Below are 14,004 nucleotides of genomic sequence, written 5' to 3'. Positions count from 1 at the left end.
ACACATATTTTCTGTTGTTGTGGTTTTCTTTTCCTGTTGTCCTTGTGGTTTTCTTTGTTTTCTTTTTAGATGTAAATCGAGTCTTAAAAACTCGATTTCCATGTAGATGCCACGTGGAAAAAGTGCCACATCAGACATGAACAACCCATAAAAATCGAGTCCCAAAAACTCGATTTATAGACGCTAAATCGAGTCTCTTAGACTCGAAATGCTAGTAAAAAATATAGTTTGAGAACCAGAACTACCAACTATATAATTAGAAAATTATGACTAATTACCCATTTTGGCCTAAATTTAAGAATGTTAATTTTTTTTTATGATTCAGCTGTAAACTGACGAGGATGTCTATGGTTGGTTAAAACTCCATGTCAAAAGAGCAAATTAAATAATACATAGATCTGCACCTCATTTTACAGCTGTTTTATGTCATTCCTGTTTTTCTTGGATGTGAATGTGTTCACATCAAATAAAAGCCACGTGAGTGGATAACACATAGAAAATGCCACGGGAGGAAGTATACTTTGTTTCGGGTGTATGCTTCTCCCCTCTTACAGGCTGATGGATCCTACTAACTATGAGAGAAGAGAGACATACATCTGTGTATTTTCTCATACAACAGAAGCCATTAAACAAGCAAATAATTCATTTCATGTTATTATAGGTCCACCACATTTTCATAACAAAACTTATTGAGTTATTATTATTATAAGCAAACAGAAAAGTAATTTCAATATTAAATTTAAATTAAAATCATTAATGGTCACACAAGCTAGTAGAAGAGTCGGTTTAGAGATTTTTTTTTCTCTCCTCTCAGTAGGAGTGCTTTCTCTCGTTCTCAACGAGCTTCTCCCTCCCTTGGCTTGGCCTAAGGGTATTTTATTCTAGTTTTTTACCGTGTTATCTAAGAATTATCACAATAATAAAGCTCTTGGAAGGCAATGGCGGATGAAGTGATTAACTGCTTGGAGAATATGAAGTTGACTGCTGACGAAGAAGAAACGATAACCATTTCAGATGAAGGACGTCGATCTGAGATTGAGAGCTGCACTATGAGTTTGATTGGCAAGTTTCTCACATGCAAACCATTTAACAAGAAGGCAGCGAAAACCACATTACGGAGAGCATGGGGCTTGGAAGATAAGGTGCAGATTGTTGAAGTGGGCTTTAATCTATTCTAGTTTAAGTTTGATACAGAGTTTGATATGGAACGAATACTGAGGGGTGGGCCATGGTCTTTTGATAACCAACTGCTACTGCTCACACGGTGGAAAAAAGGGATGAAAGTAGAAAATGTTCAGCTCCAACATGCTGCCCTTTAGGTCTAGATATGGGGTGCACCCTTCGATATGGTGTCATCCCGTGTAGCAAAGGAAGTGGGGGGCAGACTAGGAGAGGTGGTGGAGGTTGAAGATAGAAGAAAGCAGGAGGACCCAAACTATTTTATGAGGGTTAAGGTAGCCTTGCCAATCTCAAAGCCGCTCCGGAGAGGTGGGTTCATAGCTGGGTCCGACGGGGAACGCTCATGGGTTAAGTTTAAATATGAGCGCCTCCCCTTGTTCTGCCATTACTGTGGATTACTGGGGTACAATTTGCGTCACTGTGCCAGCCATTTTACTGCGACAAAAAGTGGCTCTGAGATGAACTACCAATACGGTGACTGGCTTAAAGCGATAGGGGGTCGGAGTATATCACCAACGAAGCGTTATGCAGAAAAAAATTCCGACAGAGGAGTGGGCAATGGAGTCAAGCCTTCCGGTCAATCTAGTGGCTCGGCGGCGGAGAAAAGCCCTAACGAAAACCTTAAGGAGGTGGGGAGCCGCGTGGACGATGAAACCGAGATTTTCGAAAATGTAACTGATAGTGCGTTACGTATATTGGAATTAAATGTTGTTGTGGAGGCGGATACGGAAATTATTGGAGGAGTTAATGGGGATTTGAAGACTGATAGGAAGTTAACAACGGGAAAGTTGGGAGAGGATGAAACGGCTGGAGAGAATGCACGCAATGAGTGCGCAATAATTCCGGAGGGCCAAGCTGATATGGATTACGTGGTGAACAACATGCATGATGGGCCTGAAGTGACTAAGCCCAAATCAACTTGGGTTAGGTTACGACGTGAGTTTCATGGGCCAAATGAGAAAGGAAGTAAACAACCCCTGTTGTTGTTAGGAAAAAGAAGTGCTACGGAACTAGAAAACAAAGACAGCCATACGAGTTATAAGCACAGACTGGGAAGAGGAGTAAGACGGAAGCAGATGACAAAGATGACGACCAGATATCGGCGAGGGTGGTGGGTCACCCTTGCTGGAAGCCATGAAACTATTAAGCTGGAACTGCCAAGGGCTTGGGAACCCTTGGACAGTTCGAAGCCTTCACAATCTTGTGAGGGATCAAGCTCCTATGGTTTGTTTTTTGATGGAAACTAGATTGGATAAGGAGGGTTTTGATGAAAATTGTGGTGACTTACCATTCCCTAACCGGTTCATAGTGAAGTATCCTAATACAGGGGGTGGACTTGCATTAATATGGAAGAAAGACATTCAGCTGGAAATTATCAACTACACGGCTAACCATATTCTGGCCAAGGTGGTTGAGGAGGATGGGTTCGTGTGGTTCCTTTCGGGTTTCTACGGATGGCCGGAGGCAAGAGAGAAAATAAAGTCATGGGCACTTCTAAGGAAGCTTAGGCAGATTACTGACGGGCCATGGGTGTGTTTGGGAGATTTTAACGCAATTCTTAACTCTACAAAGAAGCTAAGTAAAAGACCACCAGACCACTCCCAAATGGATGCGTTTCGAGAGGCATTGGATGATTGTCAATTAGAGGACTTGGGATTTCGGGGCTATCAATATACATGGAATAATAAACGTCCTGGAGATGCGAACACTAGACAGAGATTAGACCGAGCCAAAGCATCTATTGATTGGAGAGTAAAATTTCCAAGAAGCACAGTGACCCACCTTTCTTCTCACACCTCAAACCATCTTCCCATTATTTTGCAGGTTCTTGGTTCAAAGAAGATATGGCATGTAGGAAGAAGAAGGTTTTAGTTTGAGGAAAATTGGCTCTTGCATGAGGATTGTGAAGACGTGATAAAGCATGCATGGGAATGTGGTGGGGCCGACTCATTATCATTGGATTTGGTGAGGCAAAAAGTGGCTGCTTGTGCAATGGACCTTAATGCATGGGGATCTTCTAAAACTCATCCCCAATATGAGGAAATAAAGAGGCTTCAAAGGCAAATAGAACAACTGAATGAGGCAGAGTTAACAGAGGAAAGCAAAGCAGAGTTCTTGGTGGCCAGCAAAAATCTTGACGCTTTATTGCTCAAGCAAGAGATTTATTGGGCACAGAGGTCCAGAATTTCTTGGCTAAAACATGGAGATAAGAATACAAAGTTTTTCCATTCAAAGGCATCGCAAAGAAGACGGAGAAATCATATCCAAAGCATTAAAAATGTAGAGGGTAGGTGGGTTGAAGAGGAAGATGGTATTGCTGGGGTGGCGATAGAGTATTTTGAGAATTTGTTCAAGGCAGGCACATGTGATAGGATGGAGGAGTGTCTAAACACTGTCAATCCAAAAATTACTCCGGACATGCAGTATGTTTTGTCTAGTACATTTAGTGCAGATGAGGTCAAAACAGCATTGTTCCAAATGGGACCAACAAAAGCTCCAGGACCCGATGGTATGAATCCTCGTTTTTATCAAAAATTTTGGCATGTTGTTGGTGATTTGGTGGTTAAAGCAGTGTTAGATTTTTTTAATTCTGGTCATATGGTGTCTGAGATAAATTCTACTTATATTGTTCTTATACCCAAGGTGAAATCCCCTGAAAAAATGTCTGATTTCCGACCAATTAGCCTTTGCAATGTCATATATAAAATAATATCCAAAGTCCTTGCCAATAGACTGAAACAAATTCTACCCCAGATTATATCCCCAACACAAAGTGCATTCGTCCCTGGTCGCCTGATAACAGATAATGTATTGGTTGCATATGAGACCTTACATACTATGCATGGTAGGAAAACAGGGAAAAAAGGGTCTATTGCTCTTAAACTGGATGTTAGTAAGGCATATGATCGGGTTGAGTGGAGCTTTCTAAAGGGTATTATGATTAAATTGGGTTTTCCTGAGGTCTGGGTGGATAGAGTCATGTGTTGTGTTACTACACCATCTTATTCTATCCTAATAAATGGGAAAACATATGGTCATATTACTCCTTCTAGGGGTCTCCGACAAGGAGACCCTCTTTCACCATATCTTTTTCTTTTATGTACAGAAGGATTCACCTCATTACTTCATAAAGCAGAAATGGAGGGACAAATCAGAGGGGTGTCCATTTGCAGGAGGGCCTCAAGAATTACTAATCTTTTGTTTGCAGATTACTCATTGATATTTTGTCAAGCTACTCAAAATGAAGTCCAGGTGATCTCAAAGATCTTACAGGTGTATGCTGGGGCATCGGGTCAATGCATTAATTTGGAGAAATCTTCCATTTACTTTAGTGGTAACACACCACTTGAGCAGAAGAGATGGATCAAAGATTCTTTAGGAGTAAAGGAGGTGGATCGGTTTGAGACGTACTTGGGCTTGCCCACGCTAGTGGGGCGAGCTAAATACCACTCATTTGCTTACCTGAAAGATAGGGTATGGAAGAAGCTTCAAGGGTGGAAGGGAAAGATGCTATCTAGAGGTGGGAAGGAGGTATTAATAAAGGCAGTGGCTCAATCTATCCCCACGTATTCCATGGGGTATTCCAATTACCCAAGAAACTTTGTGACGAACTCAATGCTATGTGTGCCAGATTTTGGTGGGGGCAGGAAGGAGAGAATAGGAAAATTCACTGGAAAAGCTGGGATAAATTGACCGAAGCTAAGAAGATGGGAGGTTTGGGTTTTAGAGACCTAACAACTTTTAATCTTGCCATGTTGGCAAAACAGGGATGGAGACTAATACAGCAGCAAGACTCTCTGATGGCCAAGTGTTTCAAAGCTAGGTATTTCCCGAGGAGCCACTTATTGGATGCCTCGGCTTCTCCTAATTGCTCTTATGTGTGGAAGAGTATAATGGCGACAATTCCAATCCTAAAATTTGGATGTTGTTGGAGAGTGGGAGATGGCTCAAATATTAGAGTCTCCATGGATAAGTGGATCCCGAATTACCTAACGAATGGATTTTTGCATCCACCTAGGATGGAGGAGGGTGGTTGGTTTGTCTCGGACCTCATTAACCAAGAGCAGAAAATGTGGTATAGTGAAATAATACGGGCAAATTTCCATAAGGAGGATGTCGATGCTATTCTCAAAATTCCCCTAAGCCATAGACAAGCCTCAGATGTGATAATGTGGTTACATACAAAGAAGGGAGTTTATTCGGTCAAATCCGGCTACCATGTGGCAAGACAGCTCAAGAAGATGGAGTCATGGGCAGAAACATCAACCGGTCCGATTGGTGTTCAGGTGTGGTCTAAACTTTGGATGCTTAACGTGCCTAAGAAAATTAAAGTATTTGGGTGGCGTGCTTGTCAAAATATTCTGCCAACCCGGGCCAATCTTAGGCGACGAAAAGTCATGGATGAAGATGTATGTATGCTCTGTTCAAGAGAGGCCGAAACAGGGGTCCATGCTCTGTGGGATTGTGCCGTTGCAAGGGATGTCTGGGCGGGTAGCTTGGTTCGGCTGCAAAAATGGAGCGTGGGTCAATAGGATGTTCTTCAATTATTTCAAGAACTGATGATCCGGTTAACCATAGCTGAGTTCGAGCTCTTCCTGGTTTAGTCTTGGCTGATTTGGAGCCAAAGAAATACCGTAGTTCATGGGGGAAAAATGAGAGACCCGAGATAGCTCAATAAGAGGGCATGGGATTACCTTAATGAGTTTCAATAGTCACAAGACCAGTTGAATCCCCAGCTGCCACGATTGAATACAAACACCTAGGTTGCCCCTACGGATCTGATCTACAAGCTAAATTTTGATGCCGCAATCTTCAAGGAGTTGAACTGCTCTGGAGTTGGAGTAATAATACGGAACGCGAATGGAGAGGTCATGGCAGCCATGTCTGCAAAAGGACCGCCGGTTGAGGACAGTGAAGTGGCAGAAACGCTGGCTTGTCGAAGGGCGATGGAGTTTGCAATTGATGCAGGTTTTTCGGAGCTGCTCATCGAGGGAGACAACGTGGCTGTGATGTCCTCACTTTCACATGGTGGACCTAACTTGTCTCGGCTTGGTCACGTTGTCCAGGATATCCAGTGGCTTGCAACAGGACTTCGATGGGCTTAGTTTAGTCATGTGAAGCGAAGTGCTAACTCAGTGGCACACGTACTTGCTAGGTATGATAAAAATGTAGTTAAGGAAATGATATGGTTGGAGGAAACTCCACCACCTGCTGTAGAAGCCCTGTATTTGGATTATTTACATTTATCTGAATGAATGAAAAGGTCGGTTTCAAAAAAAAAAAATTTAAAATCATTAATAACTTAGAATTTATCATAAGAATAATGTAGCAGTGGTATTACTCATGTTTACCAAAAAAAAAAAAGTGGTATTACTCATTTATATAACCCGCCCGGTCACTCACCAACCATTTACTGCCCTTTTACTATTCCTCCAACACTTCTTTCATTTTTTTACTTTATCTCCTTGTTATTTCTGACCTTACTAATATACTTTCTCCGATCTTTCACCTTTTTGTTTTTGCTCTACTTTTCTTTATTATCCACTTTCTTACCAACGCTTCTCCCATCTCACAGCTCCAACCATTCCTCTCCCAATTTTGACTATTCATCTCTCCATGTTCTTCTTTTCTATAGAGTAATGTATAGCTCCATGCATATGCAAGAATACAATTTAAAATAATCACAATTATATGGTTTAAATTATACAAATTTTTTTAAGAATATTTTCAAATTATACATAGTATTAGCTTACACTTTTTTTTTAAATCATACATTTCTAAAATATGTAATGGTTTCTCATTATATATATATATATATATATATGATTTAGAATTTAATTGGTTTTAAACTTTTCAATTTTTGCACCCAATAATTCACTTGCCACAAAAATAAAAAATTTAGATGGACACATAGCGGAAAATTGTATTCCAATTGAAATCCAATTTAAAATCTAATTGAATTTGGACTCTTCGATTTTTACACTTAATAATTCATTTGGCACAAAATTAAAAATTAAATGAAACATGTGACTCAAAATTGAGAATCAAATCAAAATCTAATTGGATTTTCTTTAAGTTTTGGCTATTAATATGTGTGTGTGTGTATATATATAGATTTGTTATTACTCCATCTACATTCCTCTCCCATTCAATTCATTATGTACCAACACAAAAAATAATTATTCCCTCTTCTTCTTAACAATTTTCTTCTTTCTTTCGGTAGATTTTTTGGGTAAAATATTATTTTGATCCATCAACTTTATTAAAAGTTTTTTTTCATTTCTAAACTTTATAAGGTTCTTTTTTCATCCTTAAATTTTTTTTTTTAAAAAAATTCTTCCAATAGTTTAGAGACAAAAATAGGGATGAAAAAGAACTATTTTTCAATAGTTTAGGAACCAAAAGTGAACCTTTTTAAGTTTAGGGATGATAGTTAACTTTTGGTAAAATTTAGGAACTAAAATAGTATTTTACCCTAGATTTTAAAATTTAAAATAAATAAAAATAAATAATAATAAAAACTCTTTCTTCCAATTTTGCTTTAGGTTGATGAGTTTTTGAGAGCTCTATCTTTAGGGGTGGCAAAATTGGACACGACTCGCGAACCCGACATGACACAATATGAAATTAGCAGGTTATAGGTTGAAGCTTAATGGGTTCATGTCATATTCGAGTTAAAACGACGGACTCGTTTGATAAACGAGTTGGGTTAGGGTTCAACCTATGGAATCTGTTTCACCCGTCTGACCTGTTTAATTAAATGAAATTTTACCAATATACTATTCAAACTCTAGGTATATAAACTTATTAGTTGTTGTAGTTTATTTTCTTTGACATATTGTGATTGATTATTTATGATATTGAGATATGCTTTAATTTTGAATGATTATTTGTAATGCAGTTACTCATTAGTTTTAAATTTTATATTTAAAATATTTATTTGCTTGTTTTTTCATAAATGTTTTTCTTCATTTTGATAAAATCAGATAAACAGGTCGACACGATTGACCCGTTTAATAAATGTGTCGTGTTAAGACTGACCCGTTTAATAAATGTGTCGTGTTAGGGTTAAGGAATCTTGACCCATTTAATAAATATGTTGGGTTAGTATTGACCCATATAATCGGATACATATGAGTTGACACGACATGAACCCAACACGCGAACACGAATTGTCACCTCTATCTATCTTCTTCTTAGGTCTTTAATTTTAAGTTGTGTTGGAAGTGGTAATTTAAGTTTATATTAAAGAAAATTACTTGGCTATATATTTGAGTGTGCCTACCAACTGTTTGAGTAATTGATTATTACATCATTAAAAAGTCTATCTCTTTTACATTAGATTTAATTTTACTTTTAATTAAGATAATATTATAATTTTATGATAAATTTTGATTATCTTAAAAATTTCCTTAAGAGGGGGAGAAATTTAAAATGCCCCAATATAATAAATTGAAGCTTAGAAAGTTCAATGGTACATACGAAACTTTAGGAAAACATAACCCAATATGATACACTTTAGAAGATTATGACACATTTCAAAAAAGAACTTTAAAAAAATGATTGGTAAAAAAAAAGAATAAAATTTAAAATTAACAAAACACACCTCAAATATGGGAAAAAAAAAAGTGTAACACTAAATGATGATTATTTTAGGAATAATAATGTTTATTACTAGGAAAAAAAATGTAAATTTTTAATGGAATAATTTTTCCATTCATATATTTGGTTGTTACATATGGAGATCTTGTAAATGATGATGCATAAGGAAATTTTGTATTTTTGGAAATATATTATTTCTAAAATTTACCACATATTCACATGCACTAAGGAATTGCTATTATAACCATTTTAGATAGAAATTGTTATTCCTCAATGTAAGGGGGGGGGGGGGGGGGAAGATTGGTTATTCCTATCTAATAACTATAGTGTTACAAGAGTTATTACAACATACCAAACATAACTTAACTAAGATAGGAAGAGTAAATAAAGAGATGCATTTATAGCAGGAGAGTCAATACCATACCAGCCATAAAACCAGTATTGGTACTCCTTCAAAATGTACCCGAAGAAATACGGGGTTGTACCGGCTGTTTCGGCCAGTATAATAAAAATATAAAAATTGTTAAATAATTGAAAAAATGGTTAAAAACATGTTATTTAAGTTAATATACTGGTTAATGTACTTAGGCTAACATTTAGGCTTATAACATATGTGGATTTTAAATTTTATGCTGATAAATATAAAAATTAATATATTCATACTTATATAAATAAATACAAACATATATATATATATATATATATGAATTGAAATATATAAATAGTGGTAATCCCCAAATGGTACACTAGTATCAATTGATAATGAAATATTATATTCCCCTGATTAAACCAAAACAGCATTTGGTACGAAATTGACTCTCTTAATTTATAGAGATAGAGAGACAAAGAAATACCTAAAGAAGTTGTTGCATTTGTAAAAGAAGAGATACATAATGAATATAATTGGATGGTGCTTATATAAAATTACAAAAGAAAAAAAAAATTATTGATTATTAGAATTCCTCTTTTCTTAAATAAGTCTATTTCTTGATTATATGGTCAATCCTAATATATTATCTTCTACAAATTTTAGAGAACAAATTATACGTTATTCTACATTATAAAATAATGTTGTCTCTTTGCACCAAGTGGCTCAAATTCATTATAAAGACTTTGGTAAATTACATAATTCTTCTAAAATTGTGATGATTTCAAAGTAACTCCTATATTTTAAATAGTTTTAATAAATAACATAAACTCTTAACACTTTTCAATTTGCAGCTTCATTGAGTTACTATTAATTAAAAGTAACGTAAATTCACATAAATTGTGACTAAAACTTATCAAACACACACCGCAAAAAAATTCTATATAAACTATAAGACCTTTGACACACTAGTAGTCATTTAATTATTGTCACCAAAATATTCACAATAAAATTGATATTATATAAGTTCATGTCTTGCTTAAATCATTTCATATATATCATATTCTATAAATAAAGTTGTGCATAACATGCTATGATTGCATCGGGTAAACACTCTCACCCTTTATAATTAATTATATATTAAAAATAATGTGAAACTTTATTGCCAAAATTTTAAACTTCTAAAAAATACTACTCTTACACCATAGAGTTAAATTTGAAACTATCCCAAACTAACTATTAAGTAATTATGTATACTTTGCCCAAATCTTTAATACTGGTAGTTACTAAGATAGTCGTTTAATGTAATCACAACTTTTAAAACTCAATTTTTATTATATAATATATGATTCAGTACCCTAAGAGCCTAACACACCCACATGCCCATACTTAGCCCTCCAACATTTACTTTAATTTGTCAATATCCTGCAACCACCAACGATGCCATCCATCACCACCAACAACACTTCCTCTACTAATATTTTCCGACCACCGATGTTGTTGCTTGTTCGGCCACCATCCAAGCCATGCTCTTCCGAGTCACACATTTGTTCCAAACTCATGTTGTATAAAATATCTTAAAGATTTATACCATGGTTTTATGTAACACAATGGCCTACAGTAATTTTGTACTCCCACTATGATTTTAAAGTTATCATATTAGACATATTCTCAAGTCTGATGGGAATAGCATGTGTCTTCAACCCAAAGATAAATGTTGCGAGTTCAAGTCCATGAATCATTTTTTATTATAATAAATTCGAAAATAAGATTACCTACTAATCACCTCTCTTCTATTATGTGTAAAAATTTTTAACCTTAGCAGTTAGCACCGTTGTGTTCTTTCTCAGTTATTTCTTTACGTTTTCCCTTACATTTCTTATATTTTTAACACCACTAATTAATATTGCTAAAAATTCTGACCCACATAATGCTAAATTGCTTTACTCATCAAAACCAAGGAAGACTTGGTGTGTTGTGGTCCTTAGGATGGATGTCACGCCGAGTGCAGTATTATAATATATGCACCCACGTTAAGCATTAAAGAAAAGAACAACAGAAGAAACAAAAGGTAGAAGATACAAGCATGAATCCATGTGTGTAATTAAACTATAATTGGCTTGCAAGTGAGATCCGAACATCTTGCTAAAGTTCAACTTTCAACGCTCTCTCTTTACCCAGTTCTTTATTTATTTATGCAAACTAAGGTAATAATTTGACAGCCCCAGAATCTTTGGATTAACCATTCATGCATGTTGCAAAGAGGAGTGAAAATAACAGAGACGCTGGAGTTTATTGGATTAGGGCACCCACCCCTCATGCATATTTTAAGCCAAGATACAAGAGTCGAACACCAGGGGACAACGGTCCTTTGGACGAAGTGGACATACGTGAATATAAGTTTGTAAAATTCGTGACATCACAACTTTGATACAATGGCATTGGCACCCCTCATTTAAAAAAACTTATTTCTTTTTTTGTTAATAAATCTATTTTACATGTCAAATCATTATAAAATAAAAGAATAAAGTATTTTTTTTAAGGTTTAAAAGTTACAAAAGAAAAACAATGAGTGGAAAAAAAAAAAAACATAAAGAAGGATAAATTTTTAATTGAAGAGGAATTTTTAAAAAAAAATTACTTTTCAAAAATGTTTTAATGTAATTATTTAATATTTTTCATAAAAATGGGTGTATTTTTCAAATTGTTTATGTATTGTAATAAACTCTGTAATTTGATATTATTTTCAAGTTATACTTTGAAGTTTTTGATGCACAATTGATTCTTATATGATTTTAAAATGTTATTAGTAAATCATTTTATGATTGAAACATAAAACGGCATAAGTTGTAATTGAGGTTTACGTGGTTATTAAAAACTATTACATGAGAATTATATGTGCAATTAATACGACTTATTCATATATAAAAAGACATCGACAAATAAACACAATATAATGCCTATGTTATCATTTTATGAATTTTCTAAAATTAAGATATTGCCTAGTATTAATATGAGTGACATTTATTGTCTAGATTGTCATTAAGTATTATATATATATATATATATATATATATATTTATTTATTTATTTATTTATTTATTTATTTTGGGTGTTCACAATATGTGTATATACATATGTTTAAGTAATATATATCATTTTTCGATAACTTATTGAAATTGTGGGAGCACGAAATCACGAACATTTTATTTCCATATAGTTTGGTTTATCATCATTTAGTTCACAAATTTCTAATTAATATATTTGACACTCTAAAACTTGAATTAAAATGAAAATGTTGGGATTCTATCCAAATTAAAAAAGTTTGTATTTTTGGACAAATTTTCAATCACTACTTACCCCTTTTTGGTGTGTCCGTATTGCAATTTAGTCAAAACTTTTCAATGATAACATATTGACCTCTTAAAGTTTGGATTAAAAAAATCGTTACATGATTTTTGGATAGAGCTCTAACAATAATATCACTTTTTAGATAAGTAGATAATGAGAAGAAGGAAAGTAGGGTTCAAATCATAAATATGAAATACCACAAAAGATATCATTACCACTAGACTATCACTTAAAATAATGAGTTTGAATTCGCAAGTATTGAAGATTTAATACTTGTCATTTTAAAGTCATTATTTTACCCACCATCCCATGTTTACAAGCTATTGGAAGTACAATAATGAGGATTTGAAGTGCCATTTGAAAGCGAATAGACATTGCCCACTCTCTCTTGGCTATGCTTTAACTATTGGGACTTCAATTCCAAGAATTATTAAAAACCAATACTGTCTCAGTTTCAAAAAAAAAAAAAAAACCAATACTGTCTGGTTCTTTACAACGCGGCACATTCCAACATTTTAAGGAAAATGGAAAGAAGTATTATCAATTTTATTTTAAAATACTGACAAATTGATATAACGATAAATATTATTGATTTCATATTAATAATATAAAAATAAATTTCTTAATTATCTTTTTGTTTTGTTTTAAAATATTGAACAATTTAATTTGTAAAACTTATAATCATGTTAAGGCCTCCCTTCAAAACTATTCTTCCAAGGTTTTGGTTAATATGTCTATAAGAGCTGAACTAAAAAAAAAAATGTCATTTTTCCAAATTTTGGTTAGCCAAATCCTCTTCCTTTGTGTGTGTGTGTGTGTCTGTGACTGTGTGTGTGTCTCCAACAAGCTCACCATTCCCTCTACCAAATATTGCAAAGCTAGTTTTGCTAAATAATTCCTCTTCAATTTTTTATTTCTCCCACCAACATGTCTATCTTTGTACCATACCAAAAGGGAATAATAAAAGAAAAATTAAATGAAATAGAGGGGAAAAAAAATATAGTTCGTTGGAGTGTGTATTAAAAAGGTAGATAGCTAAAATAGAAAAATAAATTTCTTGCAAAAATTTTAATAGAAATTTGTTGAGTTCATTGTGAATACTCTCACGAGAAGGGTTCACTCACCAAGCAATTCAAAGTTTCAAACTTGACATTCACTAGATCAGCCTCCACAGTGCCATGGTAATGAGAACTAAGTAAAGGAAAATAATTAGACACATAATATATTTGTCACATGCTATTCCAAATGTCACACACTAAACTACCCCTAGTATCTTCTCACAAAAAAAAAAAAAACAAACAAACAAACAAACAAACAAACCACACCTAGTAGAGCATCAGGTCAAGTTAGGCTCCATTTATTTCAACTATCGAAAAATGTTTTTAGGCTGCGTTTTTTTTAATGTAAAACCATTTCAGGAAATGATTTTACACCTCACCGCGTGTTTGGTTGCGCATGGAAAATAGAATTTTCCGGGAAACAATTTCAGTTGACCGTGTGTTTTA

The 14,004-nt window shown here is 34.6% G+C and overlaps 1 protein-coding gene across 1 annotated transcript; it reads left to right on the top strand.

Annotated features, from left to right (window-relative positions):
- The first annotated feature begins 1,346 nt into the window (after nucleotides 1–1,346).
- On the top strand, nucleotides 1,347–6,284 carry LOC126719725 (uncharacterized). Its single transcript, XM_050422252.1, has 5 exons — nucleotides 1,347–2,403; nucleotides 2,507–3,003; nucleotides 3,100–4,710; nucleotides 4,827–5,588; nucleotides 5,943–6,284. The coding sequence occupies exons 1-5, from the start codon at nucleotides 1,347–1,349 to the stop codon at nucleotides 6,282–6,284; spliced, it is 4,269 nt and encodes a 1,422-aa protein (XP_050278209.1).
- The last annotated feature ends 7,720 nt before the right edge of the window (nucleotides 6,285–14,004 follow it).

The sequence above is a fragment of the Quercus robur genome, chromosome 3 (genome assembly GCF_932294415.1).
Source record: "Quercus robur chromosome 3, dhQueRobu3.1, whole genome shotgun sequence".
NCBI lineage: Eukaryota > Viridiplantae > Streptophyta > Magnoliopsida > Fagales > Fagaceae > Quercus > Quercus robur.
This window is presented reverse-complemented; position numbering and strand designations above follow the sequence as displayed.